This window comes from Kogia breviceps, chromosome 1 (assembly GCF_026419965.1).
Source record: "Kogia breviceps isolate mKogBre1 chromosome 1, mKogBre1 haplotype 1, whole genome shotgun sequence".
NCBI classification, from domain to species: domain Eukaryota; kingdom Metazoa; phylum Chordata; class Mammalia; order Artiodactyla; family Physeteridae; genus Kogia; species Kogia breviceps.
The window spans coordinates 182,758,450-182,782,311 of NC_081310.1; the positions used below are offsets into that span (position 1 = coordinate 182,758,450).

The following is a 23,862-nucleotide window of genomic DNA, read 5'->3' on the forward strand; positions in this document are numbered from 1 at the left end:
GCAGACACACAGTTCACAAAATTAAGGTTTTGGTTCAATTTTATTGACAATTCCTAGATTCATTCTTGCGCTTAATAAAGTATTAAGCTATCAGTTAACTTATCTACATCAGCAAAGCAGATGATATAAAACAGGGGAAAACTAAGAACTCACTTAGATTTAGCCCTTGCAGACACTGTGCTTTTATTCCAGTGGTTTTACAAGGAGTTCCTACTCCCTGAGCATATCCTGAAGTTAACTGTGGGGAAGACATTCATGGTCAAACATGGAGATACACTGCCTCAAGATTTAAAAACTAGTTCTATGACCTCGAGGAAATCATTTCAATTGCCATGGTCTGGGTTCCCTTATCTGTAAGAAGAGAAGGAGAACTTCAACCGCTAAGATCGCCTCCACTTCTCACATCCTGTGGATCTAAAACCTCACCAGGAGTGATTTGCTGTGAGATGATAGCAACACAGCCATTTCTTTGAATAGTTGATGACCAGGCAACATTCAAATTGTACACACTGGGAGAAAACTATGGCTGACATAGAAAGGGGACCACTGGGATTTCCCTGGTGGTCCAGTGGTAAAGAATCCGCCTTCCAATGTGGGGGACGAGGGTTCGATCCCTGGTCGGGGAAGATCCCACATGCCACGGGGTTACTAAGGCCATGCACCACAACTACTGAGCTTGCGTGCCTCAACTAGAGAGCCCGCGTACCGCAAACTACAGAGCTCACACCCTCTGGAACCTGCGCACCACAACTAGAGAAGAGAAAACCTGCTGCCACAACTAGACAGGAGCCCGCATGCTGCAACGAAGATCCCACGTGCCGCAATGAAGATGCAGCCTAATAGTTAATTAATTAAAAATAAAAAATAAATATTAAAAAAGGACCACAATTTAAATCTAAGAGATATTTGGCATTTAATGAATGGCTAATTGTAGCAAATTTTATGAAACAAAACATTTCAAGCTTTAGTTCTGAAGAACATGTATCCCACAGTTAGCTAGTTTATTAAAGAAAAAAAAAATTTCCGTTTTGCCAAAGTGGGGAGCCTGGGGGATAACAGAATTCCAAAGAGGAACAGACTAAGAATTCCCGGTAGTTAACATTTGTTATTATAATTGACCCTGCTGGTCTATCTTGAGCTTAGTGGTTCAGTACAGAGATACAATGAAATGGAATCCAATTTATTATCAAACCGACAACAGAATTAGTCACGTGAGTAAAGACCAGTGTCAAGTTCCTATACTCTTCCTCCTTCCTTCCGTGGTGGCTGTGGAGTGACTGTCAGCGTCCCACCAGGACCAGGTATCACAGCTGAGTTATTACTCACCCCCTTCCCCGCCCTCCCGCCCCCAATCATTGCCACTGAAGGGTCACTTTTGAGGAGACTGGAGGCAGGATTGTGGGGCTACTCTCTTTCAACATGTTCACTCACCACTTGGGAGATTCTCAATAGTTACTTACACTGAAATATTTACAGAATTTTTGGCAAAACCATATAAATCGAACACAAAGTATACTGAGAAAGAATTCTGACCACTGAATAGTTTTTTAAAAACAACAACATGTTTATATTTCATTTAACATTTGACACAGAAGAGGCCACATTTAAATAAACACATTAAATCTTCTGAGCACTTTAACTGCAGTTTTGTACCTTGGATATGACAAATACTCATATAAGATGCTTCCATAATTTCTTTTGTGATTTATTTTTATTTTTACAAATTATACCATGATAAAACGTAAAAAAAATTTCTCATGTGAAATATTTTTCTTTAACATTTTACGAGTTAATCAAACGCATACCACAATAGATTTTGCTGTTGTTGTTGTTTAAATAGGGAGTTCTCATGATTTTAGTATTATACAAATTTAAGTTGAGACTACACTCAGAAAGAAGTTTAGAAAATGGCATTACAAAAGACTGGGAGTGAGTAGTGAAAAAAAAAAACCAAACCCATGCAGGACTTCTCTGCAGTAATAAATCAGATGTTTTCACTGCCACAAGTCTTCAGTGCGGCCAAACTTAAAAATGAGTCCTCTGTGGATAAAATAAGAAACATCACATGACTAGCTGAGTTTGGTAAAAGGAAGACTGTGTGAGGTTTAGAATCATGGGAAACTAACAACAAAGAATAATTGATGAGCTGTATGGAAAAAACCCATGGGATGTATCAGAACAGAAACTGATCATTCTAAGGCAGTAAATTCTTTCACTGTGCTCAGCTGTGCTATTTACCACTAGCTTCCCTGCATCCTTAACTTCTGACTTTGGAGACATATGTCCCTCCTAAAAAGTTAACCAATGTTTAGCATGTAACCATTAGAAGTCTGATTTTATGTAATTCATTCAACAAGGCTTTTTTTTTTTTTTATTATTTTTATTTTTTTTTTGCTGTATGCGGGCCTCTCACTGCTGTGGCCTCTCCCGTTGCGGAGCACAGGCTCCGGACGCGCAGGCCCAGCGGCCATGGCTCACGGGCTTAGTTGCTCTGCGGCATGTGGGATCTTCCCGGACCAGGGCACGAACCCGTGACCCCTGCATCGGCAGGCGGATTCTCAACCACTGCGCCACCAGGGAAGCCCAACAAGGCTTTTTTAAAAAACATCTTTATTGGAGTATAATTGCTTTACAATGGTGTGTTAGTTTCTGCTATATAACAAAGTGAATCAGCTATACGTATACTTGTATCACAATATCTCCTCCCTCTTGCGTCTCCCTCCCACCCTCCCTATCCCACCTCTCTAGGTGGTCACAAAACACCAAGCTGATCTCCCTGTGCTATGTGGTTGCTTCCCACTAGCTATCTATTTTACATTTGGTAATGTATATATGTCCATGCCACTATCTCACTTCGTCCCAGCTTACCCTTCCCCCTCCCCGTGTCCTCAAGTCCATTCTCTACGTCTGCATCTTTATTCCTGTCCTGCCCCTAGGTTCTTCAGAACCTTTTCTTTTTCTTAGATTCCATATATATGTGTTAGCATACGGTATTTGTTTTTCTCTTTCCGACTTACTTCACTCTGTATGACAGACTCTAGGTCCATCCACCTCACTACAAATATCTAAATTTCATTTCTTTTTATGGCTCAGTAATATTCCATTGTAATATGTGCCACATCTTCTTTACCCATTCATCTGTTGATGGACACTTAGGTTGCTTCCATGTCCTGGATATTGCAAATAGTGCTGCAATGAACATTATTGTACCTGTATCTTTTTTTTTTTTTTTTTTTTTTTTTTTTTTTTTTTTTTTGTGGTACGCGGGCCTCTCACTGTCGTGGCCTCTCCCGCTGCGGAGCACAGGCTCCGGACGCACAGGCCCAGCGGCCATGGCTCACGGGCCCAGCCGCTCCGCGGCATGTGGGATCTTCCCGGACCGGGGCACGAACCCGTGTCCCCTGCATCAGCAGGCGGACTCTCAACCACTGCGCCACCAGGGAAGCCCATGTACCTGTATCTTTTTGAATTATGGTTTTCTCAGGGTATATGCCCAGTAGTGGGATTGCTGGGTCATATGACAGTTCTATTTTTAGTTTTTAAGGAACCTCCATACTGGTCTCTATAGTGGCTGTATTAACAGTGCAAGAGGGTTCCCTTTTCTCCACACCCTCTCCAGCATTTGTTGTTTGTAGATTTTCTGATGAAGCCCATTCTGACCAGTGTGAGGTGATATCTCACTATAGTTTTGATTTACATTTCTCTGATGATTAGTGATGTTGAGCATCCTTTCATGTGTTTGAGGGCAATCTGTATATCTTCTTTGGAGAAATGTCTATTTAGGTCTTTTGCCCATTTTTGGATTGGATTGTTTGTTTTTATGATATTGAGCTTCATGAGCTGCTTGTAAATTTTGGAGACTAATCCTTTGTCAATTGCTTCGTTTGCAAATATTTTCTCCCATTCTGAGGGTTGTCTTTTCATCTTGTTTACGGTTTCCTTTGCTGTGCAAAAGCTTTTAAGTTTCATTAGGTCCCATTTGTTTATTTTTGTTTTTATTTCCATTTCTCTAGGAGGTGGGTCAAAAAGGATCTTGCTGTGATTTATGTCATAGAGTGTTCTGCCTATGTTTTCCTCTAAGAGTTGGATAGTGTCTGGCCTTACATTTAGGTCTTTAATCCATTTTGAGTTTATTTTTGTGTATGGTGTTAGGGAGTGCTCTAATTTCATTCTTTTACATGTAGCTGTCCAGTTTTCCCAGCACCACTTATTGAAGAGGCTGTCTTTTCGCCACTGTATAGTCTTGCCTCCTTTATCAAAGATAAGGTGACCATATGTGCGTGGGTTTATCTCTGGGCATTCTATCCTATTCCACTGATCTATATTTCTGTTTTTGTGCCAGTACCATACTGTCTTGATTACTGTAGCTTTGTAGTATAGTCTGAAGTCCGGGAGCCTGATTCCTCCAGCTTCCGTTTTTCTTTCTCAAGATTGCTTTGGCTATTTGGGGTCTTTTGTGTGTCCATACAAATTGTGAATTTTTTTGTTCTAGTTCTGTGAAAAATGCCAGTGGTAGTTTGATAGGGATTGCACTGAATTTGTAGATTGCTTTGGGTAGTAGAGTCATTTTCACAATGTTGATTCTTCCAATCCAAGAACATGGTATATCTCTCCATCTGTTTGTATCATCTTTACTTTCTTTCATCAGTATCTTACAGTTTTCTGCATACAGATCTTTTGTCTCCTTAAGTAGGTTTATTCCTAGGTATTTTATTCTTTTTGTTGCAGTGGTAAATGGGAGTGTTTCCTTGATTTCTCTTTCAGATTTTTCATCATTAGTGTATAGGAATGCAAGAGATTTCTGTGCATTAATTTTGTATCCTTCTTCTTTACCAAATTCATTGATTAGCTCTAATAGTTTTCTGGTAGCATCTTTAGGATTCTCTATGTATAGTATCATGTCATCTGCTAACAGTGACAGTTTTACTTCCTCTTTTCCGATTTGGATTCCTTTTGTTTCTTTTTCTTCTCTGATTGCTATGGCTAAAACTTCCAAAACTATGTTGAATAATAGTGGTCAGAGTGGACAACCTTGTCTTCTTCCTGATCTTAGAGAAAATGGTTTCAGTTTTTCACCACTGAGGATGATGTTGGCTGTGGGTTTGTCATATATGGCCTTTATTATGTTGAGGTAAATTCCCTCTATGCCTACTTGCTGGAGGGTTTTTATCATAAATGGGTGTTGAATTTTGTCGAAAGCTTTTTCTGCATCTATTGAGAGGATCATATAGATTTTCTTCTTCAATTTGTTAATATGGCTTATCACATTGATTGATTTGTGTATATTGAAGAATTCTTGCATCTCTGGGATAAACCCCACTTGATCATGGTGTATGATCCTTTTACTGTGCTGTTTGATTCTGTTTGCTAGTATTGTTTTGAGGATTTTTGCATCTATGTTCATCAGTGATATTGGCCTGAAGTTTTCTTTGTGACATGTTTGTCTGGTTTTGGTATCAGGGTGATAGTGGCCTCGTAGAATGAATTTGGGAGTGTTCCTCCCTCTGCTATATTTTGGAAGAGCTTGAGAAGGATAGGTGTTAGCTCTTCTCTAAATGTTTGATAGAATTCACCTATGAAGCCATCTGGTCCTGGGCTTTTGTCTGCTGGAAGATTTTTAATCACAGTCTCAATTTCAGTGCTTGTGATTGTTCTGTTTATATTTTTTGTTTCTTCCTGGTTCAGTATCGGAAGGTTGTGCTTTTCTAAGAATTTGTCCATTTCTTCCAGGTTGTCCATTTTATTGGCATAGAGTTGCTTGTAGTAATTGCTCATGATCCTGTGTATTTCTGCAGTATCAGTTGTTACTTCTCCGTTTTCATCTCTAATTCTATTGATTTGTCTTCTCCCTTTTTTTCTTGATGAGTATGGCTAATGGTTTATCAATTTTGTGTATCTTCTCAAAGAACCAGCTTTTAGTTTTATTGATCTTTGCTATTGTTTCCTTCATTTCTTTTTCATTTATTTCTGATCTTATCTTTATGATTTCTTTCATTCTGCTAACTGTGGGGATTTTTTGTTCTTCTTTCTCTAATTGCTTTAGGTGTAAGATTAGGTTGTTTATTTGAGATGTTTCCTGTTTCTTGAGGTAGGATTGTGTTGCTATAAACTTCCCTCTTAGAACTGCTTTTGCTGCATCCCATAGCTTTTGGGTCATCGTGTTTTCATTGTCATTTGTTTCTAGGTATTTTTAAAATTTCCTCTTTGATTTCTTCAGAGATCTCTTGGTTATTTAGTAGTGTATTGTTTACCCTCCATGTGCTTTTATGTTTTACAGTTTTTTTCCTGTAATTGATATCTAGTCTCATAGCGTTGTGGTCAGAAAAGATACTTGATATGATTTCAATTTTCTTAAATTTACCAAGGCTTGATTTGTGACCCAAGATATGGTTTATCCTGGAGAATGTTCCATGAGCACTTGAGAAAAGTGTATTCTGTTGTTCTTGGATGGAATATTCTATAAATATCAATTAAATCCATCTTGTTTAAAGTATCATTTAAATCTTGTGTTCCTTATTTATTTTCATTTTGGATGATCTGTCCATTGGTGAAAGTGGGGTGTTAAAGTCCCCTACTATGATTGTGTTACTGTCGATTTCCCCTTTTATGGCTGTTGGCATTTGCCTTATGTATTGAGGTGCTCCTATGTTGGGTGCATAAATATTTACAATTGTTACATCTTCTTCTTGTATTGATCCCTTGGTCATTATGTAGTGTCCTTCTTTGTCTCTTGTAATTGTCTTTATTTTAAAGTCTATTTTGTCTGGTATGAGAATTGCTACTCGAGCTTTCTTTTGATTTCCATTTGCATGGAATATCTTTTTCCATCCCCTCACTTTCAGTCTGTATGTGTCCCTAGGTCTGAAGTGGGTCTCTTGTAGACAGCATATATATGGGTCTTGTTTTTGTTATCCATTCAGCCAGTCTATGTCTTTTGGTTGGAGCATTTAATCCATTTACATTTAAGGTAGTTATCAATATGTATGTTCCTATTACCATTTTCTTAATTGATTTGGGTTTGTTATTGTAGGTCTTTTCCTTCTCTTTTGTTTCCTGCCTAGAGAAGTTCCTTTAGCATTTGTTGTAAGCTGGTTTGTTGGTGCTGAATTCTCTTAGCTTTTGCTTGTCTGTAAAGGTTTTAATTTCTCCATCGAATCTGAATGAGATCCTTGCTGGGTAGAGTAATCTTGGTTGTAGTTTTTTCCCTTTCATCACTTTAAATATGTCCTGCCATTCCCTTCTGGCTTGTGGAGTTTCTGCTGAAAGATCAGCTGTTAACCTTATGGGGATTCCCTTGTATGTTATTTGTTGTTTTTCCCTTGCTGCTTTTAGTATTTTTTCTTTGTATTTAATTTTTGATATTTGATTAATAGGTGTCGGCATGTTTCTCCTTGGAGTTATCTTGTATGGGACTCTCTGTGCTTCCTGGACGTGATTAACTATTTCGTTTCCCATATTACTAGAAGTTTTCAACTATAATCTCTTCAAATATTTTCTCAGTCCCTTTCTTTTTCTCTTCTTCCTCTGGGACCTCCATAATTTGAATGTTGTTGTGAGACCCAGAGGTCTCTGAGACTGCCTTCAATTCTTTTCATTCTTTTGTCTTTATTCTGCTCTGTGGTAGTTATTTCCACTATTTTATCTTCCAGGTCACTTATCTGTTCTTCTGCCTCAGTTATTCTATTGATTCCTTCCAGAGAATTTTTAATTTCATTTCTTATGTTGTTCATCACTGTTTGTTTGCTCTTTAGTTCTTCTAGGTCCTTGTTAAACATTTCTTATATTGTCTCCATTCTATTTCCAAGATTTTGGATCATCTTTACTATCATTGCTCTGAATTCTTTTTCAGGTAGACTGCCTATTTCCTCTTCATTTGTTTGGTCTGGTGGATTTTTACCTTGCTCCTTCATCTTCTGTGTGTGTCTCTGTCTTCTCATTTTGCTTAACTTACTGTGTTTGGGGGTCTCCTTTTTGCAGGCTGCAGGTTCGTAGTTCCTGTTGTTTATGGTGTCTGCCCCCAGTGGCTAAGGTTGGTTCAGTGGGTTGTGTAGGCTTCCTGGTGGAGGAGACTGGTGCCTGTGTTCTGGTGGAGGAGTCTGGTGCCTGTGTTCTGGTGGATGAGGCTGGATCGTGTCTTTCTGGTGGGCAGGACCATGTCCGGTGGTGTGTTTTGGGATGTCTGTGACCTTATTATGATTTTAGGCAGCCTCTCTGCTGATGGGTTGGGTTGTGTTTTTGTCTTGCTAGTTGTTTGCCATGGGGTGTCCAGCACTGTAGCTTGCTGATCATTGAGTGGAGCTGGGTTTTAGCGTTGCGATGGAGATCTCTGGGAGAGCTCTTGTCGTTTGATATTATGTGGAGCTGGGAGGTCTCTGGTGGACCAATGTCCTGAACTCGGCTCTCCCACCTCAGAAGCAAAGGCCTGACACCCAGCCGGAGCAGCAAGACCCTGTCAGCCACACGGCTGCTGCCACTTTCCCCTGGCCAACAAGCCTTTTTTAAGTCGAGGTGCTAGGTGTTAGAAGCTAGGGTTATAAAAGTAAAGATACAGTCCCTGCCGTCAAGTTGCTCATGTTCTTGATGACACAATGTGGTAGTATAGGGGGTGGGGGTGGGGAGACACATATATATCACATGTTAATGGAGCAGAGAACATATGGAAATTTATTTTGCCTGAATGTGTTAGAAAAGCATTTACAGAGGAGGTAATATTAGATGAGTTTTGAAGTATAAGCAGGAGTTTGAATGGGAGGTTGAGAGGAACAGGAACTAGTGGGATGATGAAGGAAGATGTTTCAGGGAGAGGAAAAGGAAAAGTAGATCAAAAGGCAAAGAGGGATAAAAGACCATGGGGCCTCAGGACAAGCCCAGGAGATGGATGTGTCAGGAAGTGCCCTCACAGAGCTTACACTCTAGGTTTTAGTTTGGGAAGTATCTATAGCTGTCTTCAAGGCTTCAGTTTAAGAGGGCAGAGTGGAATTATATGCATAAGAATATGTATACACACACATATATATATATCTCAATATAAATATCTGTGGTGTAGTAAAGCAGCAGAGAGTTCAATATGGCCAGAGTATAGTTTAAGAATCAAGGAGGATGAGGAACGGCAGTGGCCGGATTTGGTAAGCCAATTAACCAGGGTGGCAAATTGCCCACAGGGGCCTTCGGTGCCTTAGATGAATCAAGGGGGCAAGCACCAGCCTGTGATCTACTAAAGGGGCAGCTGGTACTCGGGCCCAGGCAATGCATGAGATGGGACTATGCAGAGATGTATCCCCCATTAAAAGAAACAACTTTAGCTCCAGCGGATTGTTGCTGAGCAGGGCCCAGGGTTGTTATAGATCCTCTAGTTTTTCAAGAAAGGCCCCAAATTCCAATTTTTGATGAAATCTCTTGATTTTTAAATGTCAGCTCAATACAACAAAAAATACTGTATAGGCTAAATAAAACAGAATTGTGGGCAGAATTTGGCCAGATGGTCACTAGTGGTGACCTCTTCTGTAGACAGCTCCGAGTTTTGAAAAATTTTAAGATGGGAAGTGACAGGCTTAGAGCTTTGTTTTAGAAGGAAACCTGACACAGGAAAACTGGATCCAAGAGAGGTATCAGTCAAGGACGTGAAGTGGTCAGGAAGGGATGAGGGCGACCAAACATAACAATGGAAATAGACAAAAAGAGAACAAGTTTAAGACGATTCAGAGGGAGACTCATCATCAGGGCTTGGATGTGGGGAGTAAGTGCAAGGGAGAAATGAAGAGAGGAGTGGACGCTTCAATGGCATCTGCTGGTTTTCATATCTGTTTTCCAATCTCCAGTGTATACTCAAGGTTAAACCCTCAATCAAATTGGTTGATTTAAAACAGGTTTCACAGGGAATTCCCTGGCGCTCCAGTGATTAGGACTCTGCACTACCACTGCGGGGGGGGGGGGGGGCAGGTTTGATCCCTGGTGGGGGAACTAAGATCCCGCAAGCCTAGCAGCACGGCCAAAAAATAAAAAAACAGGTTTCATAGGCCTTTATAAAGGTAAACATCTGAGTGTTTTTTGATGAAAACAAAAATGCAACCAGGAAAAAAAAAAAAGTGCAACCAGGAAGTCATCTATACCCTCTCCTGGAAGTATATTAATTTCTCTTTATAAAGGATTTCATAAACCTCCAAAAAGTGATTTGATCTCTGCTCTTCCAGGTAATAACAAACCTACTTCTTCAAAAAAAGAAAATACAAAGTTGGGTATTAGGGCCCCTACTCTCCAGAGAGCTTAAAAGAGATGTGGTAACTTCAGCACACTAGTCACCAGATGTAAACTATAATCTCAATAGTTTCTTGGGCAAGAGCCAGTCCCTCCTACATTGTCAGATGGTCACCTTTGGTACTGACATCTGTTTCTGAAATAGTAATTTCTAAGCTGTTGCTGAGAATTGTTCTGTTATATATCAAAATGGTAGGCAATCTGCTACAACTATTCTAACAATGGTGTCTATTAGTTGAATTTAATCTCGATTTGCTTACAGTATTTTCACAAAACCAAATTAGTTTTTAGACTTAATAGATAGAATAGTAATAAATGAGAAATTAACCAAACTCGTTGCATAGAAAAGTAATTTATTATAACTAATTTGAGACAATGACAAGTCACTGATCGGTTTCCAAGGTTTTGTGAAATGTGATAACTACCATATGAACTTAATGTGTTTCTTCCCTCATTGGAAAAGATAAAAGTTTCCCATAAATCTTCTCTCAATCCTCTGATTCCTCCATGTGACAGACTAACTTCTCTGCCAAAAACAGCATCTCAAGGTGGAACTTACTTTATCCTCTACCTCTGCCAGAGAAAATAATGATTAAAATAAAGAAGGCTGCTCTTTGCCCTTCCTTGGCTGGTTCTCGTAAATCCCCTCCCCACCACTCCATCCTGAAGCTTTTCTATCCCCTGCCTCTAACCCTGTTACACTGTCTTCCTTTGGCTGAAGTTGTAGGGCACTGAATTCCCCCAAGCACCTCTAACCCTGTGGAGATACTGGAGTAGTGAGCTCAGGGTGCCTGGTCCTTCCTTAAAGATGCCCAAGCCTCAGCATTGCAGCTTGAAAGGAAAAGAAATCATAAATATCAACTCTGTCCCTCTCATAAACACATGCTACACTACCCTATAAAATAAACTTACCCATATTTACCAAATTTGCATAATCTGGGGAGCGAGGTTTGTTCACTTTGTATTTTTTAAGTACAGTGTTACATCTTAAAAAAAAAAAAAAGAAGGCAGGAGGGAAACAGAACTTATACTAAGCAACTGGTTGAAGATTCAGCAAAAGGAGAAAATGTCAATTAAATTCATTCCAAATTTCAAATTTCACCCTCATAATAGCTGGAGACTGAACTTTGAAGTCAGATAGCCTGAATTTTAGCCACATGATCTCAAACATGAGCTCTGTGCCTGTTTCTCACATATAAAATGGTGATAATAATGGAGCCACCTTCCGAGTTGTGTTGGGGATTAACTGAGAGCACACATGTAACACTAAAATGAGGCCTTGCACATAAAAAGTGCTCAATAAACTTTGGTCATTATTATTTTCTTCACAAAAATCAATGGCCTAACATTTTTTTAAAAACTCTTTTAGGTTTTCTCCACTAGTTTCAAGATGCAAGGTATGACCCAAAGAGGCTGTGTATCTTGCCACATGTAAGTTCACATTTTTCTTATTTCTAAACTGATTTTATAAAGTTGCAAAAATGCTTTGTGGTAGAATGGAAAAAGTGTGAATACCAACTGCTGACTATTATTAAAGGGCAACTGTTAGCATTTCATGAGTGGTTCAAGTAGATATGGGGCATCTATTTCCTTTTAGGAGGTAGGTGGGAAGGGACAGGGAAGGAAAAGTCCTAGAATAGACTGTCCTAGAATATACAGCATATAAAGAAGATAAAGAATATAAAGGTTTTCTTAAAACCTTTTTTGGATCAAGGACATCTTTGAAAATCTGATGAAAGCCACAGACTCTCTTCCCAGAAACAAGCAGAAAAAACAATGTCTTGCATACAGAAATACCTGGTGGTTCCCAATCTTCAGAAGCCTACCCATGGAACGGAAGTTAAGAACTCCTGATGCACAGGATAAAGAGAAGTTTTTGTTGTTGTTGTTGTTTTGGCGGGGGAGGGGTTGAGTGGGAGGCCAGGGATAGGGGAAAGGGCAGGCCCTAAGTGTCCAGGAAAGAATGAACATTAGAAAAGATTAGTGATAAAAGTATTAAGGTCTTAGCAATCTTTTAATTTGTCATTGCATCAGAAGGATAAAAAAAATGTCAGGGCTTTTCCTCTACCCCTCAAATGTCACAAATTCTAGTGACACCAAGGATAGTAAGAACCATAAAATGCATTCAGAAACAAAATTTTAAGGAGAAATGATTTTAAGCAGGCTTTCATTAAAATCAACTGTTAGAGATACAGATTTTAAATGAACAGTGCCGGTGTTATGTCACTAAATCTACACAAATCACAGTTCTTCATTAAAGGGGAGGTGGTAGCAATTTTAAAAATCTATGTATGTTCCCAACGTGGGCAGCAAGCCAACCCATGTAGTAAAAATATCTTTCTCAGTCTCATTCTTCGTATTTTATGACACTAACATGGGGAAGGAGCATTAGACAGGGGGAAATTAAGCAACTAAATATAGTAAATGACATAAAATAAACCATTATTTTTTAAAAAGATAGGATGAAGAATGCATAACAAACTTACCCAAAAAAGATGAAGGCATTTTGGAAAAATACAGCAATTCCAGGGTATACTATGGCCTTTTCTGTAAAAGTAATTGTAATAGTTACAGGTTTATGATCTCAACACATTGTTTCTGATAAACTGGTGAATATCAGTTTTCCTGACTAACATAATTGATTTTTCTGGTAACTATGGTTGGTGTGGGCATTCAATGACATGATACATATGACAGAGTGTAGCGCTGGTAACCTCCTTCATTTATTTAACAAATACTGAGTACATATTATGTGCCAGCACTGTTCAATGTGCTGAGGGTACTGCAGGACATAAAACAGGCAAAGCGTTTGCCTTCACGGAGCTAGAGAATACCAAGAATAAATAAGGAGAAAAAGCAGGAAGGGTATAGGAAATGTAGTGAATGATGATATTTTATGCAGGTGGCCAGAAAAACCACATGAGAAGGTGACACTGGCATAAGGACACGAAGAAGGAAGTGGGGGCAGGAGCCATGCAGAAGCAGCAGAACAAGAAGTGCATGGGGTGGGAGTGGGCTGGTACATTAGAGGAATGGTCACGTGGGCCAAAGAGAGAAAAGCAGGAGACAGATCAGAGAATTACAAGGGGCAGGCTGGGAGGTGCAGGTCCTCTAGAGCCTCGCAGTAATGGTGAGGACTTTGATTTTCACTCTGGGTGAGAGGAAAAGCCATTGGAGGGTTTTGAGCAGAAAAGTGACCTGAGCTGACACATTTCAATAGGATCCTTCTGGTTGCTGTGCTGACAGTGGACTAAAGGGGGGAAGGGGAGAAACAGAAACCAGTGAGGTGGCTATTTTAGGAAATCAGGCCAGAGACTATAATGGATTGAACCAGGGTGGGAGCCATGGAGAAGGTAAAAAGTGGTCAGATGCAAGACCACTTTTTTAAATAGCAGAATCAACACGATTTGCTGATGGACTGGGGTGTGTGGGATGTGAGAGAGAGAGGTGTCACCCTTGACAGGCCTTAACCACCCAGGTTTGGGGCTTAAACACCTGGATGGAGAAAGCAGCCCCTAACTAAGATGGGCAAGACTGCCAGAGGACCATTTTGTCCCCATTTTATCCTCGACTGAAGTTGAAATTCTCCTAAATTTCTACTATTGAAACTTAATCATCACTGACTAATTGACAAACTGAGGCATGATGAATAGATGAATAGCAACTTTTTCTCATAATAGTTTTAAATTAATCTGATTACCACAGCCACTGGTTTGTATAGGCCTTCTCTACTACAAGGCCACATTAAATGTTCCACATTAAATAACTATTAACACTAGAATGTCTCATAAAGATCCTATATAAAGGCAACTTTATAAAATTCCAGATCTGCTGCTAATAATTCTCAAAGCATAACCTGGCTTCAGAAGCCTTTAGGAAAGTAACTTAAAAGTCTATGAGATGAACACATTCCTACAAAAAGGGGCTCTGTATTAATAGTTGTATCTAGGAAAGAAGAATTTATTTTCCTCTTTGAGCTCTTTTATATTCTCAATTTTCTACAATGAACAAGAATTATGCACTTCACATGATAAAAAAGTAACATTTTTGTTTCTAAAATATGATGGTGATAGATTTCATGGCAGCAAGAAAACTGCTTATGCTATCATGTTAAATGCAAAAGGCTAGGTTCAAAATTATATTTATACTATGATTATAACTACTTAAAAAACACAAGATACCAAAGGAAATATACCAAAATACTTAAGAGTAGAAAGATTATTATAGTTTTTCTTTTCTTTCTTTTCTACATTTTTAGTAACATGGTATTATAATAAATTATATAAATAAAAGAAAAAATATAAATATTTAAAATTGTCTATCATTCCTATCTGTAAGATTAAAATTTTAAAATTTTAATAAAAAATCAGGAAACCAATGATTTCAATCCAAGAATTACATTTTATTCAAAGAAATAAAATGTTAAAATATGAGCTAGCTTAGATCTCTGCTGGTCTAGTTTGGCAAATCATTAATATTATATTTTTACTATGATAAGCATCATCAGTTTTACCCAGAACATTAAATGGATTTCATGTTTTTCTGGGGTGTCTCAAGGCAAAATTTCAGCCAGGGACCCAAAAGCAGGTCTTTTCCTAGCTTGTCTTAAACTGGCCTTATATAGCAGATACAGCTTAAGTGTTAATTTGCTTTTCTGTCTAAAAGATGCTATCATATTATCAGGGAGGCTTAGCTCAATAAATTTCAATTCTAGGATGTTAGAGCTTTGCCTGGATATTATTCAGCAAGTCAAAACTTGCCAAATAGCTGGACAACATATGTGTTCTGCTTTTGAGGTTTTGGGAAGCCAAAGAGAAACAAGGTATAGAGCTGTGTCCCATTCCTTCCAGGCTCTAGATTAGAAAATACAGAAGAAAGGCACACTAAAAACATAGCAAACAAACAAAACAAATACAGATAGGGGGAGGAGAGTTCCCAGGCACAAATGCCTTGCTAGTATGAAAAAAGCTTTATTCTAAAAAAAAAACCCAACTTTAACACAAAATTTCAGTATTCCATTGAAGTAAAATAAAAACTGCGTTTTCTCTTACCTTTAGCAACATACCCTCCAAAAAGAATCCACATAGATGCGATCAGAGAGCCAAAGGCCAACATGAAACCAATGAACAGCCAAATGCGAGCACCTTAAAGAAAATAATATTTTACCAGAATTGTTTCTCAAATGGCAGCAGTCAGTTCAATTAACTTTTCAAGAAGAAGACAAAAAACCCAAAGAGGAAAAAAATGTGTAGTTGTCATTAAAGTCTAAAGCAAGAACAGTGAAAAATGTGCTGAGTATCATCAGTGTGGACGTTGGCCCTTTTCCTGTTGGTTAGTTGGTCTGTATATTCTAAGTGCCTATGTTTACCTTCCCCAACTATGACCCTGAGAAAAACTTTACTCTCCCTTCCCATATAAATCTCACGAAATATATTTCACCATATTTAGAAGCTCATTCTCCAAGTATTTTTAGAAATTGTGCTCCAAAGTTTAAAGCTCTCCAAGAGAACTTTCAAACAATAACATAGGTATACTTAACAAAAAATTCATACTCAGTGATATGTGAACCTAAACACTACCGTATTTCCCTTTCAGGCAAGTCAGGCAGCAAAGCAAATTCAAATTTAGTGTGACTGGCACTTAGGACTAAGCTGCATTAAAATTATGTTAACAGAGAAAGACAACCAACTTATAAATCACATTATACAATATTTATGAAGATTTGATATGAAATAAATGGAGTCATTAGATGGCCTAAAATGAATTCTGAGATGAGTTTGTTTAATTAGCACAAATACATTTTAATAAAAACACTGCCCTGCTCAATAAAGCACAGCAAATAGAATGTTATACATAAATTTCTGATTTCATACCCAAAACATAAAATAGTTCTGAAATAATAAGCTATTACTCATAGATGAGATACTAAACCAAATACAACTAGCTCTGGACCCCCAAAGCTGTGCTAGCTAACAAATTTTATTTATGGATGTGATTGCCATATTCTATCTAGTCTTAGCTTGAGCTATTATTGGCTTATTATTACCAATACTAACTGCTAACGTTCATCTCTTTGTTTAGAGTTTACAAGGCTGTGGTACATCAGTATTTCTGTATCTCTTCTACTTAAGTTGATCTACAAAGAGAGTGAACCAAAGGAAAGTCTGAAAGCATAGACCAGAGCTGACTACTGCAGTTTCTCCTGTTTCATTAGGGAAAGAAAAAAAAAGGTCACCTGAAATTTGCCTATATCCAGGTTTATTTTTGTATGGATATAATATTTTAAGTTTACCATTTAAACTGTTCAATAAATATCTGTCCCCTCAAATCTCTGACTAAATTGGACCCTATAGGAAGCTGTGCTACACGTATCCTGTATTCTGCCTACCTTGGGTACATGGCCATGGGGTTCAGGGGATATGAGTTCCTTAGTTGAGCAGGGCAGGCCTGGGTGAATCTAAGCACTAAAATTCTATTATTCTATTCAGTTTTGCAAGATTAAAAGAGCTGAACAACAAAAATGAATGTACCTACTACTGAACTGTATACTGAAAAATAGTTAAGATGGTAAATTTTATGTTGTGTATTTTAAAACACACCAGAAAACTATGACTCTAAGCTATTTCAAAATGCTAATTCAATCAAGTAAGGTTGGCAAAAAAGGGAAGAAAATAATTTATATGGTATAGCTTCTTTTAAAAAAAAATAATTAATTAATTTGGCTGCACTGGGTCTTAGTTGAGGCATGCGGAATCTTCATTGCTGTGTGTGGGATCTTTGTTGCAACATGCGGGATCTTTAGTTGTGGCATGTGAGCTCTAGTTCCCTGACCAGGGATCCAACCCAGGCCCCTTGTATTGGGAGCGCAAAGTCTTAACCACTGGGCCATCAGGGAAGTCCCGGTACAGCCTCAAGGAGCAGAAACTCTATTTTGCACATGTATTCTTTATTATATACTGTTCTTTACCATACTCTGTATACATTTATATCCACATATTATTGCACAGGGTTATATATTCAAAACTGTGCATATATTTAAAAATACTATTCAGCAATCTTTGATCAAATGCGACTTTTACCTTAGGCCTTGGAACCTATAACCTCTCCTTGGAACCTATAACCTATCTCTGATCTGAAGGAGTCAGACAAGTGGCCCTTCCATGTATAATTCTCATTTTAAGGGTATATAGTAAGATGTTGTTTGCACCTATTTACCTGTTTGACCCAGGCAACCTTCACTGTAACTATCACCTCGTACTTGTCCATTCGATACTGCATTAATCCTGTGTGAATACAATAAAACCAAGAGATCAGGGTCTCTGACTCTTAACAGGAAATTATCCATGACATCAAATTATCAGGTACAATAAGCTAGAGTTCTGCAAATTTAAGGTAAGTCTTCGTAAGTCTTGAGTAATGGGTTTATATACCTTGGGCAAGTCCCCTCAACCAGATATCCTGTAAAGCAGTGGCCATAGTCCCCAGACCAGCAGAATCAGCATCACCTGGGAATTCTTTAGAAAGAAAATTCCCTGGCTCCACCCCAAGTATATTGAAGCAGAAACTCTGGGTATGGGCCCCAGCAATCTGAATTTTAACAAATCCTTCAGGTGATTCTGATACTTGTTAAAATTTGAGAGTGAAATTCTCAAAATTGTATCTTGCTAAGATTGGAAAGATCTTTAGCTTGGTCCTATCTAGTTTTCCATTTGTACACATCAGACGTACTCAACATGAAGAGATGCAAGTGGTAAAATCTTGTTTTTTCAATCCCTGTTACACATTCCAGACATAAGAAGTCTTTTGCTGACTTTCACAGAATACTAAATTGAGATAGCCTTGCTTTCTTTAGAAGTATCCTCTGAAAATTTTAAAATATCAAGGGAAACTGTTCACAATACATCAAGTTAAGAAGTTAGAAAACTCTGTGTGCGTGTGTGTGTGTATCTCCATTTAACTGTGTATGTGTGAGCGTCTACTGCTAGAAAGACACAGGGGCTGTGTCTATCTTATTTCTCACTTTTAGTCTCAGTGCCTAGCACAGGGATTGGCACACAGTAGGTGCTGAATACATGAACCCTAATTTTTTCTCAACAACATAAGTCTTAATTTATTCATTCAAATCTAAGTTTTAAAAAGAATAATCAAAATACTCTTAATTATTTTCAGTGATCTCTTTTCAGTTATTTGGTACATAAAACAAATACATTTAAAAACAAGTTTCATATTTTTAAACAATGCAGATGTTCCTGGGCTAGTGGCTATTGGCTCTTCTTTTTCCTTGTTGAGCCACCTGAATATACTTCACAGCTCTCTGTGGGACAGCCATGACCCTGCCTTGTCAGTCTTCACCACGAGGCACATCCTCGAATGAACAACCTCTTTTTGTTCTCTGGTATTACTGGTTTTTATATATATCTCAAACTTATAGAAAAGTCCCAAGTATACTTCAAATAAATTTGTTTTCCTGAAACATTTGAAACTTGCCAACATGATGACCCATAACCCCAGAAATTTGTATGTATTTCCTTTAAATGAGACAGTTCTACTGAACAATACAACCATCAAGATCGGGAAATTAACAATGATCCATTCCCAATAGCTAACCATCAGACCTCATTCAAGTTCCCCGGTTGCCCCAATAATGCTCTAAATAGTAAAAGGATAGGGTCTAGAACCATGAGGGACATTTTGTTCTCCTGTCTCTTTAGCCTCCTCAGCCTGGACAGTTCCGCAGTCTTCTCTGGCATTTATGACCTTGACCCTTTACTCCAGCCATGCTGGTCCCCTTGCCATAAAGCCTTTGTGCTTGCTCTTCCGTCTGTCTGGAATGATCCTCTCTTACGTATCTCCATGATCGGGTCCTTCACTTCTTCAAATCTGTACTTAAAAATCACCTTCCAGTAAGGCTTTCCTTGACTTTATTTAAAATTTCTGCACCCCCTGCTGACATCTCATATCTCCCCCCTCTGCTTTTTCTCTCTAGCACTTATCATTATCTTACATGCTATATATTTAATTTATTTCTCTTTAGTTACAATCTGCCTCACTCATTAAGGTATAAATTCCATAAAGGCATGGATTTTCCTGTTTTATATACTGTATTTACTGTACCTAGAGCAGAGCCTGGGAATAAAAAAGCTTAATAAATATTTGTTGGATGAATGAATAAACAAACTCTTAGACAAAGTATATGGTGTCTGATGTGAAAGTAAAGTTATAAACACTGGCAGTCTAGAAATAAAAGGATATCTGAGAGAAGCTGGGAGACAGAAGTGGGAGAGGAGAGGTGGAAGGAAGAATAGAAAAGAAGCCTGCGGCTTTTCTTAATCAGTCCTTCTCTATGATTTGACTTTTAAACCATGTCCCATGTGTTAATTTGGTAACACTTAAAATATTTAACTCTACTCAACTGTATGTAAAACATTTTTCTTTTGTGACAATCTGTAAGTCATGTCACTAACAATGACACTTACATTAGGAAGGCTATGGTTGCTATAACACCACAGGCATGGTAGGAGTGGTTGAACTCTTTCATGTGGGGATAAATGACAGCTGCATCTATGATAATCCACCAGCCTGTAAAAAACTAAAACAAACAAACCACAAAAAGGAGAAATTACAGTTATTTCATATCTTACGGGATAAAAAGAAAGCAAGGAATCAAGCAAAGAATCTAAGCAAACAGATCCCTTCTAATAAAGTCCAAAATTTTCTTAAATGTTCCAGCAGTTTCTTGCATATAATTAGTATATGGCTTAATATCTGATGAAAGATTAGATACCCTGAAGTCCCAAAGCAATTATTATTTATTAACACTTCTTTTCTAAGTTTACTTTAGTCATTATTTTATGTTGTCATATTAAAATCTGTAATCTAATTTTGTGAACTAGAAGTTACAATATTTCATGGCAGGAGAAAGGAAAAAAGTGATTCAGACTCCAGCTGACAGGAGGAGTGGTCTGTTACCAATATATTATAAGCCTCCAGGAAGATATTATTGAAAATGAAAAAAAAGCATTTAAAATAATATAGGGAATAATTATTGTTGATAGAATTTTAGCTAGCCTCTCAGTGTTGTGAAATAAACAATGGCTATGCAGTACTGATTTCCCTTTTGATGAATTATAGTGCAGTCTACAGACGGTTTCAGAGATTATGCTAAATTCAATTTAAATACCAAATTATAATTTATCTTAATTGCATTTGGTTCTGGACACTATCAAGTGCAAACATATAATGGAAAAACATTAAAACTGCACAAATAGGGCTTCCCTGGTGGCGCAGCGGTTGAGAATCTGCCTGCCAATGCAGGGGACACGGGTTTGAGCCCTGGTCTGGGAAGATCCCACATGCCGCAGAGCAACTAGGCCCGTGAGCCACAACTACTGAGCCTGCGTGTCTGGAGCCTGTGCTCCGCAACAGGAGAGGCCGCGAGAGTGAGAGGCTCGTGCACCGCGATGAAGAGTGGCCCCCGCTTGCCACAACTGGAGAAAGCCCTTGCACAGAAACTAAGACCCAACACAGCAAAAATAATTAATTAATTAATTAATTAATTAACTCCTACACGCAACATCTTCTTAAAAAAAAACCTGCACAAATATTTTTTATCACCTGAGCAGAGACTTACAATAAGATGATATTAAGCAAATACTGACAAGTAGCTTAGAAGGTTTGGAAAGTAACCCCCTTTTCTATCCCCACTTGCAACCCTGACCTAGTTCGCTCTCAGAATTGCCATCTTCAGGGAATTATTTTAAAATAACTGTTTTAGGCTAATCAAATTATTTTTAGCAGGTTACAGACAGATCCATACTCCATTAATGACTTTTTTACTAGCTAGTGCAAGTACTCTTTCACTGTTTTTTTTCACCCTTAGCTCAATGTATTCAAGATATTTTCTTCATAGACTAAAATTCAAAGCTTTTTTATTTTTAAGAGCAGAATTTCTACAGTAGTTTTATATTTTGACATTACTTTGGAAAATATAGGATAATTATTTTTCATAGATTATTAACTGTCAGAGACTAGGCAAAGAGGACATATTTAAACTTAGAGTTTTGTTTGTTTAAAATTCACTCTTTAGAGCATACGACAACATTAGAGGACAAAACAAATATCAGATACCTTGAAGGATCTGTCATGTAAATAAGAATTTTATACTATAAATTACTTCTAAGCAATATATTTTTATGAGTTCTTTCTTTCTATTTTCTAATGAGATTGAGAAGAAAGTTAACGCTGGATCATGGAGAAACGCAATCATATCTCTTGAATGGTTTTGACCTGATTGTTTCTTAAACACTTCTTAGTAACTTAATGTACTCATTAAGAGGAAGCATAATCCATGCTATGAGTAAGTGTATAAAATATACTGTCTTACTATACAATTTTTTTCATGCAGTTAAAGTAAAATAATCTAATCAAATTTCAAGCCATAATGTCAACTCTTTAAATGGAATAACTAAACCCTCTCATAAATAAAACAAATATCAACATTTATTTTTAAAAATTCAGTAGTCAAAGATAAAATATATAGCACTTACTTAAAGACATCACACAGAGCTTTAAATACATAAAAACAAACACACCAAAATAATGAAGGCCCAAATTATCAAGGACACTTACTAGGATGCCAGCAGCAATGGAAGCAATAGTATTGCGCTTTTCCCCCCAATCAATGCATTCTGAGCATCTCAAGCCTTCTAGAAATCCAGACATTTTTTTCAGGTCACTTGAAAAAACAAACAAACAAACAAAACCAACTAAAGTACTTCTATTGACTTGCTTCAAACCTGACTTATGTTTCTAGAAAATAATTAACAGTTTAGGAATAATTTAATAAAAGTGAAGTTACAAATACTTTATCTGGCTACATATACTTCAGAATATTTGATTTAGCTTTTGATAAATTTCCACATAACTTTGGAAAACAAAATGTGGACTCATTTAAGTTTTTTTTTTAATTTAAAAGATGGTTTTGGTATATTTTAAGCAATATAAACAAAAGTGGGCATCCAAATATAGAAAAATTTTTACACTGATTATTAATTTTAATTCCAAACTAAGTTATTATGTGACTTAGATATTTACAGTCCAGCAGTACTAGCATAGCAAAGAGACAAGTGATAAAACTTTAGTTCTGAGTTAAAGCATGGGCTCAGATGAAAAATATTTCTCTTAGCAATTTACACATTTTGTCATAGAACATGTTTCTTCACACTCAGATTAAGAAATTAAACACTGCACCCGCCTCACGTCCCTTCACTTCATTATTTTTTCCTTCTCCATGTCTGTCTGTTGGCGTCATTTCTATGTAAAGAACACCCATTTCATCTTAGTAAGCTCTATCTCTGATTCTAACATGTTTCCCAGCCAAAAGAAAGCAAAAAATTGAAGTCAATATTAATTCAGACCATAAAAAAAGAAAGAAGGAAAGAAAGAAAAAAAGAAAGGAAGGAAGAAATTAAAGAAAGAAGGAAAGAAAGAAAACGCACTGCTATATTACCATGGATAAATTACTATAGACGACATTTACATAAAACATTCCTTAGAGTTGGGCCATACAAACCTGGTCTGATACACATCCATAGGATCTCTATTTCAGAATATAAAAAAGCCTGCATTAAGTGTAAATTGTTAATAATCAAGCAAACATCCAAACTCCTACAGTGAATCTTAACCTGTCCATTAAGCTACTCTGTAGCCAGCAACCATGGTTGTTCAAAAACATATCTTAAACAAGAGCAATGAATCCAGTTGGAAACTCCCTTTTAAAAATTAAATTTAAAACTGTGATTATACCCAGTGCTAATATGCCTTTAGGACAAGTCCAATTTTAAAAATTCACTCGTTCTATTCTTCCCTGGGAGGAACGGCCAGTATGTTGTTTTCGGTTCACCCCAATGACGCCGCCCCGAATCCGTTTTTCTTTGGTTTATTACCCGCACAACTCGTGCCCAAACTCCGCCCTCCAGATTCTGGGGGTCTGAGGTGCAGAGAGTGGCCTGCGACTGGGAAGATGTGGAAACTAGTTCTAGCTCTTGTGGCTCGGCCATCTCCCTCGCCCAGGGAACCAGCCGGCTCACACTCCTTCCGGGGTGTCAGTTTCTGCAGCTCTAAAGTAGGGGGGCATGCTGAGTTTCAGGGATCCTGTGACATGCCGAGGAGGGCGCTGTCCGGAGTGCGGAGTCCTCTCCCGCCCCCGGCCGGACACGAAATCAGCAGGAAGTGGCCAGGAAGGGTCCAGCAAGGCACAGCCTGAGCCTGCAGCTTCCCAGAGGGTGGACCCAACGACTCAGGCAGCATCAGCCGGGCAGACACTTCCGGGTCCCGGCCTCATCTGGCCTGCGGCAGTTCCTCCCCTTCCCCCACTCCTGCCTGGCACTTACGTCCAGCCCCGCGCGTGCAGTCGGTCCAGAGCCCGGTGTCGCGCCGCGCCGGGCCGCCTCACTTTCCCAGTTCTAGCCAAGAAAACAAAACAGCCACAGACCGCCGGATACCCGGATTGAGCAGCACCGCCCCAGGAGCTCGGTTGCGCATGCGGAGAAGGGGCGGAGAGACTGGCGCTGGGAGAGAGTAGGACTCGCTGAGGGAGGGCCAGAGAGA

The 23,862-nt window shown here is 38.4% G+C and overlaps 1 protein-coding gene across 2 annotated transcripts; it reads right to left on the reverse strand.

The window, feature by feature from the left end:
• Positions 1-1,159: 1,159 nt before the first annotated feature.
• TMEM50A (transmembrane protein 50A) lies at positions 1,160-23,862 on the reverse strand. 2 transcript variants are annotated; one of them, XM_059057520.2, is made up of 7 exons: positions 23,646-23,862; positions 21,883-21,988; positions 19,731-19,843; positions 17,470-17,537; positions 15,306-15,398; positions 12,741-12,801; positions 1,160-2,040 (listed from the first exon to the last, which is right to left on the reverse strand). In XM_059057520.2, exons 2-7 carry the CDS (start codon positions 21,973-21,975, stop codon positions 1,995-1,997), a joined length of 474 nt encoding a protein of 157 aa, XP_058913503.1. In that variant the 5' UTR covers positions 21,976-21,988; positions 23,646-23,862; the 3' UTR covers positions 1,160-1,994. The 2 variants fall into 2 exon arrangements, with proteins under 2 accessions (XP_058913503.1, XP_066870761.1); XM_067014660.1 differs by lacking the exon at positions 23,646-23,862 and adding an exon at positions 23,199-23,566.

What these genes read in the sequence shown, in the direction of transcription:
- TMEM50A (XM_059057520.2), bottom strand. Translation starts at nt 21,975, where the DNA reads ATGTCTGGATTTCTAGAAGGCTTGAGATGCTCAGAATGCATTGATTGG. An exon ending in AGGTTGCCTGGGTCAAACAG is followed by an intron (nt 15,399 to 17,469) that starts GTAAATAGGTGC and finishes ATTTTCTTTAAG; the next exon opens with GTGCTCGCATTTGGCTGTTC. An exon ending in AATGCCTTCATCTTTTTTGG is followed by an intron (nt 2,041 to 12,740) that starts GTAAGTTTGTTA and finishes TTTTATCCACAG; the next exon opens with AGGACTCATTTTTAAGTTTG.